The sequence below is a fragment of the Seriola aureovittata genome, chromosome 17 (genome assembly GCF_021018895.1).
Source record: "Seriola aureovittata isolate HTS-2021-v1 ecotype China chromosome 17, ASM2101889v1, whole genome shotgun sequence".
Classification (NCBI taxonomy): Eukaryota; Metazoa; Chordata; class Actinopteri; order Carangiformes; family Carangidae; genus Seriola; species Seriola aureovittata.
In genome coordinates this window covers 17661490-17683796 of record NC_079380.1, presented here as the reverse complement: position 1 = coordinate 17683796, position 22307 = coordinate 17661490, and the positions used below count along the sequence as shown (strand labels likewise).

The 22307-nt window shown below is 39.8% G+C and overlaps 1 protein-coding gene across 1 annotated transcript in view; it reads left to right on the top strand.

Moving 5' to 3' along the window:
• The first annotated feature begins 12418 nt into the window (after nucleotides 1–12418).
• The window catches only part of LOC130185763 (SEC14-like protein 1), a 13936-nt gene continuing 4047 nt past the window's right edge, over nucleotides 12419–22307 (top strand). Inside the window, exons 1-12 of the mRNA XM_056402398.1 lie at nucleotides 12419–12602; nucleotides 12750–12801; nucleotides 12941–13034; nucleotides 15697–15846; nucleotides 16093–16224; nucleotides 16692–16820; nucleotides 16963–17170; nucleotides 17812–17921; nucleotides 18197–18386; nucleotides 18858–18946; nucleotides 19044–19114; nucleotides 19235–19406. Coding sequence (XP_056258373.1) covers nucleotides 12972–13034; nucleotides 15697–15846; nucleotides 16093–16224; nucleotides 16692–16820; nucleotides 16963–17170; nucleotides 17812–17921; nucleotides 18197–18386; nucleotides 18858–18946; nucleotides 19044–19114; nucleotides 19235–19406 — 1314 coding nt within the window. The 5' untranslated portion in view covers nucleotides 12419–12602; nucleotides 12750–12801; nucleotides 12941–12971. The remainder of the gene's footprint in view (nucleotides 12603–12749; nucleotides 12802–12940; nucleotides 13035–15696; nucleotides 15847–16092; nucleotides 16225–16691; nucleotides 16821–16962; nucleotides 17171–17811; nucleotides 17922–18196; nucleotides 18387–18857; nucleotides 18947–19043; nucleotides 19115–19234; nucleotides 19407–22307) is intronic.

Here is a 22307-nt window from a genome sequence, read left to right as displayed (position 1 = left end):
TCCATTACTGAATCTATCAAGCTGAGTGTGAAGCTAACTAGACATATAGGAACCAATACCCCACACCCTTCTGAGGATAAAATGTGGCAGCTTTTGACTGAAGAGAGGGGCTGACTGTCTGTGGTGTCTGTGGTGTCTTAGTTAGATTTGGGAAGCTTGGTGACTGCATACCTTCAGTCCTGACAAATAAGGTAGGCTGCAAGAGTGATGGGGGGATAAGAGAGAGATCCTCATCCCCTATAGACAGTCCATCTGCCCTGGTCACCCGGTTGTCTGAGTGGACTGTCATGCTGTAATAGAAGTGATTGAGAAGGTTTGAGAATTGGGCAGAGGGGAGAAAAGTGGAAAAAGACTGACCTTCTTGCAGAGAAATTGAATTGGAGGAAGAGAAGATAAAGATGAGAAGACAAATGATTGGAAAGTGAGAATAAGAATCAAAGCTGAAGGATTAGAGGCTGGGGGCTGGGTTTAGAATAGTCTGGAAAGAGTGAAGTGGGAGAGAGATGACAGAAAGGGAAAAAGCAGCATGTTAATATGACAGTTTTTATTAGGGCTTCTCAAGGCAACTTCAAAGTGATCCTGTACAAACGCCATACCAAGGATATACAGTAAAAGGCCAGAGCTCTCAAATGGGAATCATAGAAAAACATGTTTTCTTGGATCAGAGTTGTTAGGACCTTGATGTAAAAGTTTTTGGAGAGATCAAAGGTATGGTGCAGTTTTACAGCCAGCATGCTGCATGTTCTCATTAGTTATTTAGTGAACTATGGATTGATGCAGGAGGTGAGAGGGCTATGGAAGAGAGGAAGATGGAGAGACTGAATGTTTCTATGTAGGTACTCTAGAGTTATGTTCTTAGTAATCAGCTGCAGAGGGAGATAGAGTTAAGAAGTTGCTGTACCAGCATTAAAAGTTGTAGTTTGTTCCTGAAGCTGGAAAAGTGAGGGAGGAGTCAATGAATGCTTGTACTTAGAGGGTCACTTTGGTCAAAAAGTGCAAACACATGAAAAATCCCCAAGTGTAAACAAATAAACTGTATGACCCGGCACAGAAGGAAATGTTGAGACAGCACAGCATCGATGAAGAAAGTCTGTGCACAGTGTAGTTTACAATGATAACTGCAAATTTACAACTTCTCTGAAATACTGGGTCAAATAAAGAGCAGGTAAAAGCCTTGTCATGATCTTCACTTCCGCAGGGTGAAGATGTTACCTGTAACCCTAAAAAGTAATTTTGTTAACTTAGCTCATGTGCCAGGCATGCTAACATGGAGCTTCCATTATAGAGTGGATAAACGTGCCATTTAATCCAGTGTTTTTGGTTTCGTTAAAGCTAAAAAAACCCAAAAAACTCAGTAGTAACTGATGCACACATCTACATTACAGTGAAATGTTCAGCTCTCATTCAATGGTAATTCTAATGAATGTAAATCTTCGCGAGTTTCTACCCCAGGCTTTTCCTGGATAGTCTTGTGTTCATCTGGAGTGTTAGTGATGCTGTAATTAGGAACTTTACTCTGTCAGCTTTGCCTGGCTTCTTTTGCACTGGCTCTGTCACAGTTGACGCCCCTTAAGCGGCAAATGGCCCTGTGCCAAAACTCACATCCTGTGTGGTACATCATTAAGATGTTTACCCATGATTAAAGATGGTCTTTCTCCCTGAATCGCTTCAGATGAGTACCTCAGCTCACAGTTAGCGGGCAAAAGATGATGGTTGATAAATGATTCAGCATTTTGCTAATCAATTCCCATGACTTCCTGGTTGTTGCTGTGGTTTAATCCATGACTCAGTTAAGGGTTGTACAAGTGTTGTGTTTGTTGGCATGTGTCCTTGCGGGACATCTGAGCTGACCTCCGTGAGAGATGTTCTTTGATCTCTGCAAATGAGACGACAGCAGAAACAGAGAGCAGAACACTTTGGGTCTTTTTTATTGTTGTTTTTTTGACAGTTACTTTATTTTCTTTAAGTACCAATTATTTCTTTAAGGGAGAAATAATTGTCTTGTCAGTTATCTCAGAGTTGATCTGCATGGTATTTCAGCTTTTTTGAGAAATCCAATAAAAGTAGCTGCAGGAGTTACTTATTCCAATCACTTAAGCCACATGCACAAGGAAGTCATTTCATACAGGTTGACAATGTAATTACAGAGAATTGTTTCATGAGTTGTTAGATCTTTGTAATGGCCTGATAATTATTCTCCATGGAATACAGAGTGACACTAAAATGAAGCAGTGGTGTGTGTGTGTGATTACAGGCAGTGCTACCAGTGCTCAGTGTTTGGATGACATCAGGGCCAGCAAATAAATCAGAGTGGCATGCTACTGTCACATCGCCCCACTAAAATCTCCCGCTTTGATCGAGCTGGTTAAGGCTTCTCTCTGCACTGACGGACACAGCTGTTGCCTGGCTTGTCAGAGCTTACTAATTACATGTCACCACTGTCATGTGACACCAAGTTATCTCTTGCCACAGGGTATGGCCAAAATCCTTATCGGGGCCTGACATGAAAAGAAAAACCTAAATATATTTCACATCAATGCCTTGCAAATGTATTAGTTACACAAAAAAATGGGCATTTGATTTCAGCCATTAAATATGAGCATGGCATCCTAAAATTTCTGCAGTTCAGATACAATCTTCGCAGTCACTAATCTCTTTCTCCCTACAGATTAATGAGCAGTCATGGTAAGACTTTATGATGCAGCCTGCAATTTACAATCTAATTTAGTTTAGTTACTGGGTCTCTACAAGGTACAATACTGAATACAAAACTGCTTGTTAACTGTTAGTTTCCTAACAACCTTTTTCTTCGCTGTGTTATGAAAAAGTAAAAATAGGAGAACAGCCACACATTATTACAGCCCATATACCTTCTCACCGTGTAGGGTAGATACCACGTTTCATGTTTTAACAAACATACTTGTTACGGGGAGATTTCACAGGTCTGCTTTCTGCAGGCAAGCTACAGCCACACTGTAGGGATTTATTAATATGTCTTCTACTCAATTGTATGCTTTAATATTGTAAGGGCGTACTGTATATAATAACAAGGGCAAGTGGGGAAATGGGTTGCAGCAGCTCATAAGAGGTACGCTGGAGTAGAAAACAAACATGCGTTTCTCAGCTGTGGAAGGCTTCTCCTGTCATCTGAGGACGAAAAACTATAACATAAGTCATGTAGGCTAATTGTATAACATATATATGTATATATGTGCATGAAACATAGTTAATCTTTAATGTTTAATAAAGAACTTACAGCAACAGTCCGCCATATCATTCCCCATTAAACTGCAACTTGCTTTTACACTTGAATCATTACTCTAACAAAAGTAATTAACGCGCTCTTTTTGCCAAATGTCTAGCTGGATGTTGGTCAATGTAAACCGACATTTCATCTGCTGTATGCTTTGCCCCAGTTATGGCGCTGCAGCATCTGAAGGATCCTGAAGACCAGACTGAACCTGTCTCTGTATTAGGGATGGAAGAGATATATATCTGTGGTTCCTTGGAGTCGCAAGAGTTGTTGTATCCATGAGGCTGCCAGAGAGGAGTGTCCAGTTAATCACTACACCAGGCCAAGAAATAGTTATATAATCCCCCTTAAAACGTGTTCAGGCTAGGTGTTTACCCCTGCTATCATTTTTAATGGTAAGCGAAGCTAATCATCTGCTGGCAGTAGCTTCATATTTCGTGTAGAGACATGAGAGTGTTATTGATACATTTATCTTAAATGGCATGTGCTTGTCAGCACATACAGGCTGCTAACAAGAAAAAAAAAGGATTGTCATGACTTCCATTATTAGTTAATGTGATATACTTAGCAGTAACTGATGACAGGCTGAATGCAAATTCCTGTTAAATACATGTTGACATGGTTTTTCCCGACTTAACACGATGAAAATCTCCAGTAAATTGGAAGACAGTGAAGAATACGGCCTCTCCTCTGGGATGTAGCAGCAGAGCTGGGACAAGATGACTGATACGAGATGATGATCACTCGTTTAAATCTCCTGAATGGGTTCTTCTTTCCACAGCTGCCTGGTCTCTGTTCACTCCAACGTCTTCCTCATTTGAATATGAAAAGGCACTGGAAGCATATATCAAGATGACTGATTTTGAGCAGATTGTGGGAAGACTCGTTTGTCACGTTGTGCCTCAGATGTAGAGCGTTGCAATCCGTCTTGATATCAGAAGACCAACATATTATATATTTACTAATTAGCAATTCTGAAATCATCATTACACCTGAAACGGAACTGGCTGCGGCTGCAAGATATATAGATCCTGGATGTTCTTGACAGCCACAGCTATCTGCACACAAAAATCTACCATTTAAGACAACACCTGCAACCCTCCTTTTAGCATTGCTCTACTAGCCACGTGTTTATTGTGCCGTACTACCCTCGTGTGAAAAAACTGACAAGTATTTTTAACCTAGGCAGCTTTGACATGTGCTGAGGTCACAAAAATGTCACAGGTGTTTGAGTGATGTATGCCTCCAGGGCTAATACGCTTGTTTAGCTGAGGAAACAGGAATATGGCATTTGCTGTAGTTTTTTTTTTTTAGGGCAGTGCTTCATGTGTAGAGTGTACCACCTTCCTCATCTCGTTTCCCATCTATTTGATCTGTTTCTTTTTCTCAATATCCTCTTTAACTCAGTGTTGGTGTGTATTGCTCTCAGATGCAATTACTTCAGCCTGCTCCAGGGCCATAACATGACTTTCTGTGTTATAGTGATTTTAGATGGCTAATTTTAAGTTTTCCAGCTCTGCTTGATGTTTCTTTGAAGAGGTATGCAGTATGAGAATCTATTTTTCTTTTGAAATGAAAGGGAAGGGGTTTCATAAATCACACCTCATGTCACCATCCGGTCTCAAATTCTATCCTTAGGTGTGAACGAGCAGCTGGCACGGTTTGATGTGTGGTTTTACAGGGGGATGGATGGAACGTATTTCATTAGCCTTTGTCTGTGTGCTGTACTGCCACGGTTATTCCAAAGTGGGACCACGCTGATGTGCGGAGAGCTGGATGTCTGACACTGTGCTGAAAGAAAGCATAAAGGTGAGAACAAGAGGTGGCAGTCACGCTGCTTTCTGCAAGATAGGAACATAACCCCTGACGGAATACATCGCTACAATAACTTTAATAATCCTGAAGAATGTCAAAAAATAACCACTTCTTTGTACACATAGGTAAATTTGTTATCTAAGTTAAGACTATATGAACTTTCTGTTTCTCCTCCCAGGCTCCCTATCTGTGTAAAGAATATAGTTGGCTATGTCTTCAGTACATTTATCCAGAGCTGGCATAAATCCACAGCATGTCCAGTCTTAATTAGGACAAAACAATAACCTATTTTTATGAGCCATGCCCAAAATCTCACCCCTTGTCTGTATGTTTTTCTTTGCCTGCTCTGTTTTCCTCACCAGCAAGCTTTAAGACTAGAGTCATGAGTATACTGAGCAAAAAGCATGATGTTAATACACAGGGTTAGTGTGTGTGGGCGGAGGAGACCAGGAAAGGAAATCATTTCAATGTTAAAAAAAGAAAAAAAGAAAGCACAAGCAGAATATCTCAGACATTGCATTTATATTGCACCAGTTGCATTAAATAGTTACATGATTTCTTCTCTCTTCAATAAAATAACCAATAACAACAAAGTCCCTGAGGTTCACACAGCTCAAACAGAAAAAGTGGTCTTACAGAATACATGTAACACTAACAGAGCAGATTCTGCATATGCACTATGTAGGTCCATGTGTTATCAGCTGCTGTGCTCATGCTCACACTTTTGGTACTGTAAATTTGCTATATTGATGACACACTGCTTATAATGTTGGTGATATAGAAAACATTTTCCCTGTTACGCATATTTGTGAGCCGCCATGTAAAAGTGTGTCAGCTTGTGCAAGCATGGAAACGCAATTAAAAATCTGTTTGCATGTACAGACGCTCAAACATATTTTTTTTTATTTTTTTTATTTTGACCTTCATTTTATTGACAGACTTTACCTTACCTCAGCTGGTCTTCATTTCACCTTAAAACAGTGTTTTACTCCACATGGCACTTCAGAGACATTCTGGAAGTGCTCTGAATTTTAAAATGTATCTGACATTGGGCAGTCTGCAGGCCGTTCTTACGGATGAAGCGCAAGAGAAGATGTTTTAGTCTGATGTGTCAGTTTGATCCCGGCCCTACAGCACTGACTCCCACCTGCAGGGAGGGAACTGTCCTCCGGCACTGACAGACATGAGGTATGAAGAGTGTCCTGTTTTGTTGTCCGTGTATTTTTTACCATTGGAAATACCGTAACTCATTTTAGTTTCTGAAATCACAGTTCACTTACCCATTATAACCTCATATTTTTAAGAAAATGAACTTATTTTCATATATAACACATTTTGGGTAATGGACTGAGGACCTCAAGTGGACAGTTAATGAACAACACCCCCATTGGTGCAAATGTGAAAGAAGAACAAGCTGCGTGTCTGACAGATCAGTCATTATGTACCATGTTAATGATGTTTAACCAGCCTGACATTATACTGCCACTGCCATCCTATCTAACCTACAACCTTCCTACTCACTTAAATCCCTCTGAGGAGCTTGCAGGAGCTGCATCACTAATAAACTGCCCACGCTTGCTCCTTGTAGTTTGACCTTTCTGCCATCGTGTGTGATGTCTCATCTGACCAGCTCTACCAGGGAACTGTTCATTACTGCAGTTGACAGAGTTTTCTTTGGGGAATGCATGTTTCTGTCTCTGGATATTTGCGTGGAGATTGAGAAATACATTTTTGTCCATCTGTTTGTGTGAGTAAATCCAATCTAATAACAGCACACTATATAATACAATGTAGCTAGAAAAAAAGGAGTGCTGCACCCATTAAACCTCATTAAAAGCTAATCAACGAGTCACCACAATGAAATTGAGTTCGTATGTGCCTGCAGCTTTTAGTTGTTGTTCAGGACATTTAATCTCAGTCATCAAACTTTCACCTTTTGCAATTGGTTGATAAATTAGTTCCTGATTTAAATACCTTCTCATCACGACAAACAGAATTTGTGTGTTTGCAATGCAACATAAACGATGAAATACCTGCCAGCTTTTCTTGTTGAATCCCTTCTCTCCATCAAGACTCAAGCCTAATGAAATTGCATTTTCAAATACTGATAATCTCTTATCTCATTCCTCTGAGCAGTTGGGGAATAAGTGCGCAGCAAAGTGACGCTGTTAGATTTGGTTTTAAAAAAGATCACCCTTTGTCTCTCTCTCCCTCAGGAAACTTTGCTATAATGAGCAGATAATCCAGAACAACATACCAGCCTCTTGAGTCAGATTAGCCTCAGGGCTACTTTCTCTCAGAACAGTGTTTCCCAACCTTTTTTATCTGACGTACCCCCACAGCCCTGTCAGATGAGCTCAAGTACCTCATCATCATCACCACCTGTCATGTTCCTAACAGGCCTGTATTATGAATGGCTGACTTGCTTTGAGGCTTTGGAGGGGCTGGAGCCAATCAGGTAAGGGTGGGGTACACAGGGCTGACATATAAAGACAAACAACCATTCCTGCTCACAGTTGCCAATTAAACTAAACTGCATGTCTTTGGACTGTTGGAGAAAGTCGAAGTTTCCAGATGAAACCTATGCATGGGAGAACAAAACTCCACACAGAAAAGCTTTGGCAAACCTCGAACATTCATGCTGTCAGGCGACAGTGTTAACAGCTCCACCACTGTGCCAGTCTTGTTAGATGAATGCAAATTAAAAGTAGGAAGGAAGCTTAATTTTTTCTTCTGAACTAAGTTAGTGTGACTTAACTGAAAAACTTACAAAATAGAATTTATGAAACCAGACAGACAAAAAAAATTAAATAAGCACAAGAAAAATTTAGCAGGGTTCCATTTTATTTAAACAAAGTGCTATTCACAATACGAACAAACTTATAAAATGAAAACATAGACACATTCTGACTGCGGGCTGTCTTCAGGTGTGATGCATAATACCCCAGCAGGAACCTGTTTGATTCTGCAATGTCATCTGCATCCTGCTGGCATAAAGGAAAGTTGTAAAGATGAGGTAAAAATTGTCCATGCAAACTCCTTTTGTGTTCACAGGGCAGGACCTTCAAAACAGCCAAAATATGCAACACTCACCAAACACACTTAAAAGAATTCCCTCTGTAACACTACGGGGTCATAGGCCTAACAGGGAGGAAAAACTAATAAGGGAGAGGCATTATCTGAGCAGAAATGATGTTTTTCCTGTTTGCGAGGAGCATTTACACAACAGAGAAAAACAAAAATGTTCGCAATCATTTCAGTCTGGCAAAAGATCTCTGCAAGGGTCCTGCTAACAATCCCCTCTTAGATTTTGAGCTCTCGAGAAATAGAAGTACAAGGTCTGACAGAAGTCTTGCCCTGGCTCCTATGCCACCCTTGTGAACTCTGCAATAATCTTCAAGGACAAAACAGAACACAGGCATCTATTATGTATCACATTAAACAGACCATAATATTCATGTGAATTCAGTCATTTCAGTGAATTCAAGCACAACTTTTAATATGGGTGTACAGTCCTGCATATGAAACGGCATGACCATAGACATTTTATCTGGCTGTGACAAACTGAAATGTATTAAATTTGAATAGGTAACCCAGAGATTCAGCAGGACTGTGTAGCATACTGTGCAAACGCCCTGTTACAGAGTTACAAGTTACATTTTTTAAATGAACTTAGTTTAATAACGCTTTCATCAAAAACTATTTCATCAAAAAGTACATTACTCAAATTGAAATCAACTGGACACTGAGACTTACATTTTACAATGACGTTTATTCATTTGGCAGGCGCTTTTATACATAGCGACTTACAAGTGAGGGACAACACTAAAGCTTCAGTGCAGTAGGAGACCTTGGTGTAAGTACAAAGTATTACTTCCTTTAAATAAATGCAAGAAGATCAGGTAAAGAAGTGCACCGAAAGTCGAGAGTGTGTCCTTGACATGGAGACGTTGTAGGACTTCTACATGTTACACTTTTTGGAGGATTACACTCAGCTATAGGGCTGAGTGAGGGAGGTGTTGAGTTATTGACCAGAGGAGGCAGAGAGTGACATGAGCGCAATGTGGAGAGTGGTTGATTCTGAAAGGTTCAGTGAGTTGGCAACTCCCTCCATCTGTACTGAAAAGGTGGTCACCATCTTTTCAGTACAGATGGAGGCAAAGATATCAACTAAGTGGTTTGTGTCTGATACACATTACACAATACAAGGAAAGTAGACTCATCTACTTAAACAAAGCACAGGTGTTCGCTTTTTGAGTTTGGTCATGTGCCCCTGGTTGGGAATCACTGTCCTAGAATACCTTTACCATTCTTCTCAAAGTAAAGAGACACACAAATGCACACACCAGACACGCACATACTTCTTGCTGAATATTTTTCAGGGCTTTAAAAGTTGAGTATGAATGTGTCAGGGGGTACTTTAATTGAATTTTAAATGATTTCATTCACAGTGCTAAACTCTGAGGCTTCTGTATAAATTCTTTGTTTGTCTGAAAATCATTTCAAATTCCTTAAAACTCTGTCTATTATTCTTTTAGAGATGGCCTCCATTTAAATTCAGATAGACCTCTTCCCCGAGGTCCCTTCAGAGGAGGAAATAAAGCAAAGTTTCAGGAGCCAAATGAAACTATAAAAACTCAAGCTGAATAGCCATAAGCAACAACAGCTGCATTACTATGCTGGCCTTTTACTCTTTCATTTAATTTGCAACACCGAAGGAGGAAACAAATAAACACAATATCTCTTGATTTTGGTCAATATTTGTATGAATTTGTTTTATAATAATCACTAAGTGGTGGTCATATAGTCCTTTCATTTATGAGTAATTATTTATAATATAGGTAACGTACAGTTTTATTTAACAGATCCTACTTTCTGAGCTCATTATTATTTTATAACCGTACCTGAACAGTTTATTACCACTGCATGAATAAACAGCTGTATAGCTGCATAAATTCCATGAGATTCATTTCCAGAGGTTTCAGAACAGAGCAACAGTGTGTGAGGGGTGTGGAGTCATTGTGCAGTCTGGGTAGCACATAGTGGCAAAGTATATTGGAATGCTTCAGTCATTATTAGAGTTAATCAGACAGAGCTAAGAGGATTCTAAAAAGGATGATGAGCTCAGGGAAGTGATGAGCTGAGCTGAAAGGAGAAGACCAGTTCACTTAAGGGTTCACATTTTCTTTTTCTGGACTACTATTAGCACAAATAACGGAGAATATGTGGCTGAATATTTTACATAGGAAGAATAGATGAGTCTGCGTTTGTGATATCCTCAGTCTAGGTGCTAGGTGATAGGGCAGGATATGAAATTCAAAGTAATCACTTTTGTCATAGTGGAGTCAAGGGTGCTTTTTATGGTATTGATCATAACTAGAGTGGCAAATAGAACTGCTTTTTTCTTTCAAAACGACCAAAAACACCAAGTGAAAGAGGAAGCTATGTTGCAGAATGGCCTTCAGAGAAGGGTCTATGGTTTCATTCTATATAGACAGTTATTTTTCTGTATTTGTCAAGTCATTTTTCTATGCTCAAGTTGATTTCATTTGATTTTGTTTGATCAAAGCCAGAATTTTAAATAGTTTATATTGCCTGAACAACACAAAAGCGATATGGTTGGTTGCCGTAACTCATAAAGCAAAGCCTCACTGAGAAATGAACTCAAATCCTCCATCTTTTGTGGTATGTGTTGAGAAGGACTAGAATGACTGTGCAGTTGCACAAAGGTGGCACAATCTTATCCAAAACTGTGCGAAGATGTGTTGAGAGCAGCTTGTTTCACGGTAACATTATTCTTTGTGCCTGTGGCTGCTTAGGAGGAAAAAAAAGCTTATCTCAACCCCACTTCCCTTTCTTAGGATGTCCCCAGCTGGACTCCAGTAGCTTTTGTAAGCTGCCAGATCCAGATGCTGCTTCAGGAGTTTCAGTGTGGGACCAGCTGCATCTCCTTGGAACAGCTAATGTGAGGCAGTAAAGAGACAGTGAATAGCTGTACAAAATAATGTTCCTGGATAAAATGTCACAACTATTATTGCAATTCTGTCAATCAGTATTCACTATAGGGGGTAATTGTGTAAAGGAAAAAAAATGCAAAATAATTTGCGATTATCAGGCCATGAATGATGGAGCTATAAGGCAGAGGTCAGGTGTGGAGCCTTTTGAGAATACAGTAGGGTCGAAGTTTAACTAATTTTTGGTTTTGATATGTGAAACATAAATTCTACAAAGTCTGAAGTCAGTTGCCAGTATGGTGTTAGTGGACTCCAAAACACCAAGTACAAATCTTGATTTCCATCTTACAAAGATAGCTTTCTTAAAGTGCTGCTGTTTGTTTAATGTTTATTTTCCTTTAAAGTTCAGTAATGCTGGAGATCAAGAGGGGCACCCCCCTCTTCTCCAAAGATTTCTGCCACAGCACATCCACATATAAGAATCAATAATGCAAGGTCTTATACAAAATATTACATGATACCATTAAGGGCACTTTTGATGCAGTTTATACTGGAGATATTGTGATGTCAAACACATTTACACTTAAGGCTGCAACTAATGATTATTTTCATTATAATCAGCTGATAATCTTGATTAGTTGATTGATTCTATGTCCAGAAGATTTCAGAAAATAATTTCCAGCAGTCTAATGTAATGAAAAATTATTATTACATTATCAATAGTTGTGATTAAGTTTCTGTTGATTAGTGGACTACTTATTTCAGCTCTAATTAAATAGATTTGCTGTAATGTAGTTGTACTATTGCTTATGTTTGCACTATGCTGTTGGAAAGACAACTGGAAATATAGTGATGATTACTGAAACTGGAATGAGGAGTAAAAACATTGCACGGGATTTCCCTGTGTTTGACAGAGATTTATGTAACAGGATCTGGTGCAGGGGGGCCCTGACCACTTGGGCCTGCGCTTTGAGGTCTCTTCCATCCGTCACTGACTGTACTGTCCAAAATGTGTCAAATGTAAACTCATGATTCACTGTAATCTGCCAGCTGGCTGCTCTGCGGCATTCAGCATCTGAATTAATACACACGCAATCATGTGTGAATAAAAACATTATGATCACATGAAAAGCTTAGTGATTTCTTTTGCTGCGTCCCTTCAGTCACAGCACCCCCTCAGTCCTGACCACACACTATGACTTTGCTGTACATTAGACTTGTAAATCAACGTTGGTGGCGAAATTTGCTTAAAATATCGGTTATAAATAAGACATAGGACAAAGTAGCGTTTAAGCCTTGAACAAAAAAAAAAAAAAAAAAACGCCTACAAACTACAACTTCCAACTTTCAAAGAAGCGTTGACACTAACTTCCTGTTTGCCTTGACAGGGGCGGAGTTAACAGCCCCACTGTGCTCCATAATGAAAGTGACTGGCGAACAGGCTGTACTCTACTTTTTATTTTGCAGTTTAAAATGCAGGAATCTATACTTTGCCCTCTCAGCTGACAGCATGGAGGATACACAGATAGTTGAACAGCTATACTGACGCATACATTAACCGGCCGGGATTCAAATCTGTTGTAAGTCTTTTTTTTTCGCTGTTCAGGCCGTTAGGCACTAAATATGAAATGCGTGTAGACTTTTTAACAAAAATATTTCCTTCTCGCTGCTTTGTATTATTTACTGCCAAAAACTTTTCCCCAAACTTCTTCTTCTTCGCTGTGCAGACTGCAGGTCAACTTTACTGTGGAGATTCAACCCAAACCAAAGTAGTGTCATGTGAGTGTCACTGCTCCTCCAACCCTTCTCTCAGCTGATACAAGCTCTTTATGGCAGGGACACAGTACAATAACCATTGTTAATTGCTGTCATACCTCTGTGATTTTTATTTTGCTGTGCCATGTTTTTGTCTGTGTAGACTGAGGTTGCCTGCGAATTGAACGTCAACCATGGTTCAGGAATACCAGTCCCCTGTTCGGGTCTACAAGCGTCCATTTGAGTTAATCATGGCGGTGAGTATTGTGGTTATATTCAGTGTCGGTACAAAGACAAGTTATGTCCTTTCTTACCTAATGTGACATGACTTAAGACAGCAGTGGATATGAGTGTTATTACTTTGCAGGATCTTACATAACTGAAGTGGAGACTGTGGCTTTGACTCTTGGGCTCCCTTAAACTATTCTACTTTTGCTCTGATGAAAAAAAAAAATGATATAAAACAAAATTCAGAGTTTATACTGGATTCAAGGGCTCAGCTGTGGCAATACACAGAAGACCAGACACTTTCAGAAGTGTGTCTGTAGCTTTGCCTCCCGGGGGCCGTCTGTCTGACCTGTGATATATTTTGTGTGATGAGGGACTGGGCAGAATATACAGTAAACGCTCTCTTTTCCTGCTGCGGTGGTAAATACAGTAATCGGCAGGGTGCACAGGGTGAAAAAACTTGCTTATTAAACTTTCCCTCTCTTAAGCACCTATAGCAGAAGAAAGTTTTCTTTTCATTTAATTCAATTCCAGGCTATATTATACGCCTCTATAACTGGCCTAGATGATACATCTTTGAAACTGTAACTCCTATAACTCATTAAACCTTGCCTGTTTTCTTGTTGTCATATCATATTTAATGAGAGATCAGGAGGTTAGGAGAACCTGATTTATCTGTATGATTGTTTCAGTTTCTCTTATTCCTGTGGACATCAGACCAAATATTCCTTAAATGACGCCACTCTAAGATAAGAGGCCGCCACAACAGTTCGTCATGAGAAATGTTTACAGCTCTATTAACGTAATGGATCAATAACATAACATAAGTTGTTAGTGCAGCAGTTTTCAACAGTCATACCAGGGGAAATCCACTGAAATAGCAAGAGAAACCAGTTTCCAAACATTTATTCACCAAGTGGTAAACTTGCTTTCCTTGAGTGGAAAATGTCTTATTATAGTGAAATTGCTCACTTTGCCTACAACCCACAAACAAATGCTTTGAGTTTATAGAAGAGCAGGAACTCTTCATTGCGGAAAAGTAAGACAAAAGTCAAATAAATGTAGGTTTCAATGAGAGGCAGGCAGGCTTCACCTACTTTTACAGTCTGCCCTCACTGTTTCTTGCTCTCTGCAGTTATATATTAAGCTAAAGACTTATGCAATATCCTCATGGTGGGGTAAAGACCGTGATGCTGCAGTGACCCTTTGCTCTGCAGACAATAACTCCTTCAACACATAGGCCCAAGTTAACACCTACATAAGCTTCATTTGCAGTGAAAGATGTCATGTCTAAAATTCTTACTGCGTCACTGCAGATTATTGAAAAGGATCTCAAAATAAGCCTTTTGTGAAAAGTAAATAACAGCTCATATGAAAAGATCCAGGCCTCGGCAGCATAAAGGAAGAGAGACACCAGTGAATAGTCTATCCCCTCCTCCGCTCTCATTTATCTCTGAGCTTTCTCATTAGTCCCGTTGCTGATCCTTCCACTGACAGTTATTACTGTGGCAAACAGTCCTAATCACTGCCCTGGATATTACTGGTCACATTATTGTTGTCCCTTTCATGAAACGTCTTTATCACGTTCTTGGGATTTTATGTAATAGAAATGCACCAGATTTGATTATGTGCAGATACACTAACCTTTTTGTACGTGGCTGCCATTAGCTTGCTAATGTGAAATATAATGGTGCAAAATAGTGGAAACTGTTCTGTTTCTGATGTTTGACTTACACAGAGTCTTCCAGGGCCAGCTAACTCAATCTGCTCTTCTGTTATATTTTGTGCTCCCATTATGTTTTTTTATGCTTAAAGCTCTGAGAGAAAAAGGTAGGACAAAGATTTCAATTTGTCTGTAATCAGTGAAACATATTGTTTTTGTTGTGCAGTGTGTCTGTTACAGAACACCAGGCACTGCTGCTTATTTGCCAAGGAAACCTTTCCCATTAAGTTGCTTAGTGAATAATGTCATCTTATTGATTGCATTGCTGGCATGCTGTGCTGTATCAATACAAGTGTGTGTGTTACTGACAGACCACTGCCTAAGTGTGATTTTGGAGAGAAAAACAATTGAAAATTCCTCTTTCTTGTGCCTTTGGGCTGTTTTTATAGCCAGAATAGTCGACTCAGCTCATAAAACTTTTAAAATCATTTGAGTCTTAGGCAACCAGGCTGATTTACTGCATACATGTACCAGATCAGGTTGTCAGTGGTTGCCACATCTAGGGCTCAGAGAACCTCGAGAGTATTAGCAGTAGTGTTGTACCCTGTGGTGAACTAATTTGTTGTTACTCTAAAACATTTAACAAGCAGCTGCTCAAAATTGTAATGTTCTAGTTCCTTCCTGCCTTCGGTTACTTGTCAGTAGTTTATCAGCGAGAGCTGCACTGCTGCTAGTTACACAGAGTGAGGACTATTTTTACATATCCTGAAACGCCTGTTCAGCGACTCAATCAATATTGACAGGGTAGCCCAGGTGAAACTGGCTCAGACAGATGGTCATACAGCATGCTGTGGGAAGTAAAGCACACAGCAATCACTGTCTGTAAAAGCTGCCACATCTGCAGGCAGATGTATTCACATTAACAGTTAAAGCTGCTAACTATTAAATACACAACACCACAAAGTCAACACTAGAGAATCTAGCAATTTCTTTTACTGATTTTCCTGTGATATATTTCTCATTCTCAGGCCTACGTAAGGAGATTCCCAAAGTGCCCATTGATCCCGGTGTTTGTAGACAGTGAGATCATCAGTGAAAACCAAAGTGGGGATGGATCCACGCTGGTAACTGAGAGGCGCTGTACGATCGACATTGATGCTCCACGACTTCTCAAAAGGGTACCCATCCTCTGACCTTTTACTGAGCAAGGTTCATGACATGATTATAATAAACAGTTACTATAATAAGATATAATGCTTCCTTTGGAAGAAGAGACTGGTCATTTTTAAGGTGATCTTGTATGGCAGTGTTTCATAAAATTTTAACACAATGTCACTATAAACTATGACATCAGAAATCTTCATTGAACATTTTTCATAAGTAATCTGGCATAAATCAGGAGGACTTCCTTTCTCTGCATGTAGATTGCTGGTGTGGACTACCTGTACTTTGTCCAGAGGAACACTCTGAACCGCAGAGACAGGACGCTCCACATTGAGGTTCGCAACGAGACCTTTTCCAACAGAGTCATTGTCCGTGAGTGCTGCAACTACTCGGTGAGTCTCAAGAGTTTAACATAATAAGTAATAAATTTCTTTCGTTTTATTGTTTTTGTGGGAAACCTTTACTGTGCTTGGTGATCTGCAGTGAGCCCTGCCTAAAGCCAGAACAGTATGTGATGAAAACAACAGGCAGCAAAATATAAGTCACAGTTGTAGACATGGTTGGAACTGCTGCATGTGCATACCAGGGAAGATCTGACTTTCCTGTTCAGTGCACAAATTACTCATTTTAAGTGATCTTCCCATAGTGTGCCAAATGCACTTGTGCCAAAAGGTAGTTACTCCAGTATCAGCCTCCCTATGAACATGTTCCTGACTTTCCACAAACCACCCGTCACCAGCAATATCATTTCTGCTGATACCTTCAGAGCATCATATGAACTATTTAAATTACTTTACTCTCCGTTGTGTTAAAGTTAAAGTATCCGTGTCTGTCATACATTTTAATTTGTCTTCCACAGGTTCATCCAGAGAATGAGGACTGGACATGCTTTGAACAGACAGCTAGTCTGGATATCAAGTCCTTTTTTGGCTTTGAGAGCACAGCAGAGAAGATAGCTATGAAGCAGTATGCTGCTAGCATTAAAAAGGTTTGCATCTTTGCACTGACTGTGTATGATACATAGTATATAGATTATACCTCTGCACTTAGAGAAATATTGCATTTGCTTTCAGTATTTGTGTATTTTTCTGATTTTTATCGCATAGTTTTGTGTCCTTCCAATGCTGTAGGGTAAAGAAATTATTGAATACTACCTCAGAGAGCTGGAGGAGGAAGGAGTAGCTTACATACCTCGTTGGACACCCACTGTTGTCTCTGGCGCTGCTGGTGCCGGGCTCCAGCTGCCGCCCCCTTCTACTGACCGAGCAATCCCAGTGAACAATGCCAATGATGAAGACCCGGCCTGTCCCACAGAGCTAGTGGCTGGCTCTCCCGATGGTCAGTGGCTACTCACGAGTCACAATTAAGTACAGAATAGCAGCCAACACATAACACAAAAGTGCAGTGTCATGTATACTGTCCCTTTGTGTCTTATATATATTTACTGAAAGATATTTACAGAGGATAGAACTAAGTAGCTACAACCTTCCTAGCTAAGCTCTTGAGTAAATCTTCACTCTATTTTCAGCATTGGTGCCTGGGAGTCTGTAAATATTAGCACTAAAAACCTCTTGGTTTTATAGGACTAAATTGAATATTTTAAAAGCTGAATATATGATCTTGTGAATTAAAAAGCCCATGGCAGAGTGTCATGTGTCACAGCAGTGGTTACACCCTAGTGTTTTTCTCTCTCCGGGTTATCAAACACTGCCAAGTTGCATATTGCTAAGTGTCAGAAGTAACAGCAGCAAACTGCACCAAGCTTGCAGAAACATTTTAAGCCATTGCTGTATAGCTCGTAACAACACGCTGGGTTGATAGGAGCCTTAAGCAACATTTTGTTTGGTAGTTCACTGCTTTTCTTTTGTTGCTTTTTTTTTTTTTTTTTAAATGCACTGTAGTGAACAGCTGCTGGTGTCTTTGTCTGATGCATGCAATATGTGCTAACTTTACGCTGTACATGTGTTTTTTGCCCATAGACAAGTTGGATGCCGACTACATCAGACGTTACCTAGGTGATTTAACGCCTCTGCAGGAGAGCTGTCTTATTCGACTGCGCCAGTGGCTCCAGGAAACCCACAAGGGCAAGGTCGCTCACACACAAACACAGTCTACTGAAATACATAGCTGTTTGTGCAGTTCTGTAAAATCCACCTTTATTTCTAGACAATCGCTTAACTTAAACATCTGCTTTGCTCCTGCATCCACACCAAAGTCAGTTTTGCTGTTCACAGATATATTGTAGATTGCAAATAGAGGATAAGCATCCGTTGGCTGAAAGGTGAAAGAATGTCTTTGCATTTCTCACTAACTATAACTCAAAAACTTTGTATTGAAGTTGTTACCCCTGCCTGTTGTGTACAGATTCCAAAGGATCAGCATGTGCTGCGCTTCCTGAGGGCCAGAGATTTCAGCCTCGACAAGGCCAGGGAGCTTTTGTGCCAGTCTCTTACCTGGAGGAAACAACATCAGGTGGACTTCCTGTTAGACACATGGCAGCGGCCACAACTGCTTCAGGAATATTACACTGGAGGCTGGCACCACCATGACAGAGGTATTGAGTAAACAATATTTGCCCTTTTTATCTTTACGTCATCTCATTTTAACTTTAGTTCATCGCCTACTGTTAGTGTGCTGAGGTGTGTGTACCGTGAAAGCGCACACTTATCAGTGAATGTAAAGAGGCAGAACGATTTAGTTGTCTGTATTTATAAAGTCCACATGGGTTGAAATAGGCTGTTAATTATTGACTGCAAAGTCTGAGCACCATCTGTTGTAGTTCGTGTGTTTGAAAATGAGTCATTGCTTTTAACAGCTCAGCGGATCTACCTAGTTAGTTGAGGCTTGAACACAGGAAGTGCCATTTGAATGTTAACATGCTAAATTAATAGCTGTTACAATGGTAAATACCAGCTTTACGTAGGCAATGGGAGGGGGGGCTCCTAAGGGATCTAGAAATTGACTGCACATTGATTTTACTTTGTTGTGTAATCTGTCAATTTCTGTGTGTGATGTGTGTGTTTAGATGGACGTCCTCTGTATATATTGCGTCTGGGACAAATGGACACAAAGGGTTTGGTACGAGCCTTGGGGGAGGAGGCCCTTCTAAGACAGGTGATGTGAATACACGCACAAGACTTACATACACAGTCTTTTTCTTTTAAGATATCTTCAGTTGTATTAATGCTCCTGCTCTACGACTATGACCCAGGTCCTGTCCATCAATGAGGAGGGACTGAGGCGTTGTGAAGAAAACACCAGAGTCTTCGGGCGACCTATTAGGTGCCTAAATATTTATTAATCTGTCTTTTGTCAGTGTTTTATTAGTAACCTGATAATTGGGTTCACATGCTTGTATGTATATGTATAGTCATGCAGTGTCTGTGTTAACACGTTGGTCAGCTGTTGGACTTGCCTGGTGGATCTGGAGGGTCTTAACATGCGTCACCTGTGGAGACCGGGTGTGAAGGCTCTGCTGAGAATCATCGAGGTGGTGGAAGCCAACTACCCCGAGACTCTGGGTCGCCTCCTCATATTGAGGGCGCCTCGAGTTTTTCCAGTGCTCTGGACCCTGGTGAGAATAAATGCCTGCTCTTATATTTGACGTGCAGCTGTTAATGTGGCTCTGAGGCTGCATCCTCCTCGATAGGAAATCTAAATAGTTGGCTGCAAACCAGCCACATTGAGAATATGAGCAAATGATAAACAACAGAAATGAGAAGGAGGACCAGCGAAAACTAATATCAGCAAATGAAGATAATTAAAGCCCTCAGTATGCAGAGACCTAACTGATCCCCGTGGGTTGAATTTGATCATTGCCACAGCAATAGGCAATAGTATAGTTTGTAAAGAGTGATAGCATTCAGCAAAGTAATACAGATGAGTAGTCAAATAAACACAGAGATATATGAAAATAAACCTAAGCAATAATGAAAGTAATGAAAACGGTGCGGAGTTGAAGCATTATCTAACTTGCTTTAAGATTGAGCTGTTGAAGATGCTACCTGGGGTTATTCCAGAAAGAAATGTTTAGTGAACACTCTAACCCTGAGATGAGTCAGTTACTGTGGTAACTTACACTGTGAATCCTTTCTCTTTGTCTTCTCTCCTCTTGTTGAGTCTGAAGAAGCTGTCTGACACGCTGTTTTATTTCTGCATTCATACAGTACACAACAAAGCGCAGAAAGGAGCACATTCATTTGCTGCACTCAGTATTTTGTTTGAATGTTTGTAGATGTTGAATGAAGAAACCTAAAAAGGAGTTTGTCCCAATTAAAATTCCAGAATATAGTCACTAATTCTGTATAAAAATTATGCCAAAAAGTATTTACCTTTGCACAGACCCAAAACAAGCGGTAGTGATTGATTCCTGGAAGCATCAATTTTGGAAAACTTTGGAATATTCATTTCATAACCTGAGAGGGAGCTACAAACATCTAAAAATGAAAATAATTTCAAAATTGAACTCTCTAGGACAAATAAATTAAAATGTAAGCCGCGATTCTGTGAATAAAGAAATTTTATGTCCTTGATATTATCCTGAGTCATCCCCTGACTTAACGATTCAATAAACATTGCAAACAGTAATGGCCTTATTGGACAGCCCTTTCTGGCCCTCTTTCCAGGAGGAACGAGTTTGATATGGCTCCATTTATTTTTATTCTTGCTCTTGGGCTATTATACAATGCTTGAATAGTTTTAATAAAGGTCTGATGAAATCCAAATTTCTTTAATACTCCAAATAAAAACTCCCAATTGGCTCGATCAAAAGCTTTTTCTGCATTAAGGCTCAATAATGCTTCCTGGAGTTAATTATTTTACTCTATGTTCAATCACTGGTAGCATTCTGCAAATTTTATCACGTCTGCCTTTGTTGAATTAAACCTGTCAGGACTAGACTTATTATCTGGGGTAGGATTTTCAATCCTTTTGCAAGAATGTAGGTAAAGCTCTTCTAATCTTGGTTCAGTACACTTATGAGCTGATAACTTTCACATTCAAGTTTATCTTTAACCTCTTTTGGTGTTAAAGAAATGACAGATTCTCTGCAAGAACGAGTAGTTATGCCAGTCGTTGTATGGTTGTGTGTGATCTTCATTGTAAGGGTCAGCACATCTCTCATTTCCTCTTTTTAAATTAGAACAATAGCCTATAATTTTTCCCCCGACAGAAGAACAGCTCTGTATGCATCCCAAAGAATAGGTGGGGACGCACCCATTATCGTTTTCGTCAAGATAATCTTTTATATCAATCCTTATTTGCTGCCTCATTTGATTTAGAATCCCTGTGTTAAGCCTCCAGGTAATGCTCTTCCTAATATTACATCCATAGAAATTTGAGTGTGATCTGACAAATCCATGGTCCCAATATTACAATTTATCACCCTGTATAAATGTCTTTGAAACAAAAAAGTAGTCAAGCCTAGAATAGACAGAATGCAGGTGTGAAAAAAAAAAAAAAGATTTTCGGATGTCAGATTCAGGTCCCTCCAAGTCCCAGCTCTCCCATCATTATTTTTTACATGTTTTGTAGTTTCTTCTCTCCTGTTTAGGAGGGTTTCAGTGTATCCAGGATTGGGTGAAGTCTAATATTAAAGTCTCTCCCATAAAGTAAAATACCGTGAGCCTCCAAGACTCATCATTCAAAGATTTGTTTATAGAATTTCGATTCAGATCCCGGAGGAGCATAAACATTCAGAAAAGTAACTAAAACACCCTGCAGATATCCCAAACCAGCATAAATCTTCCATCAATATCTTTCTTTTTCATATGTGCACTCAAAGTTCAATTTACTAGAAATTAAAGTTGCTATCCCTCCCTTGGGACCTTGACTACAGGACTGATACTGATTAAATCTCCATCTCTTTTAAGTTTTTCGTGTTTCAGCTCTGTAAGATGAGTCTCTTGAAGGAGAGCTACGTCTACTCCCTCTCTCTTTAATTTCACCAGAACTTTGCTCCTCTTGATTAGATTTCCCAGACCATTTACCTTGTACGTATTTACTTTAAACCATATCCTGTTCCCATGGTGCTACAAGGAAGGGTAATACAAACATATTCATTAACCAGTAACACGGTAACGAAATAATGAACCCATTCACAAATAACAACATTGACCTCCAATATTAAGGCTTCTTTTATGGCTGTTGGAATGATTGATAAGTTCAGTATCATATTAGGGAATAAGTTTGATAATAAGATCCGTTTCATAACATTATTCTCATTGTTTATGATTCCTAGAAGATATATTGTAACTATATATTTTTCTGTCATAGCAAAAGTAGGGTACTTGTCAAGTGTCCTGATGCTGGGATGCCTGGAGCCATTCTTTGAGGCTTCGCTTAGAGCTTGTATTCTCCTGGTTTCCTTGCTTTCTGCTGAGTCGCCACATCAGCTGGTTGATCTGATCCAAAAGGGAAGTTAGATTTTTCAGAACCCCTCTGTGCCATATCCACTGTTGATTCCTCTGCTGAGCTG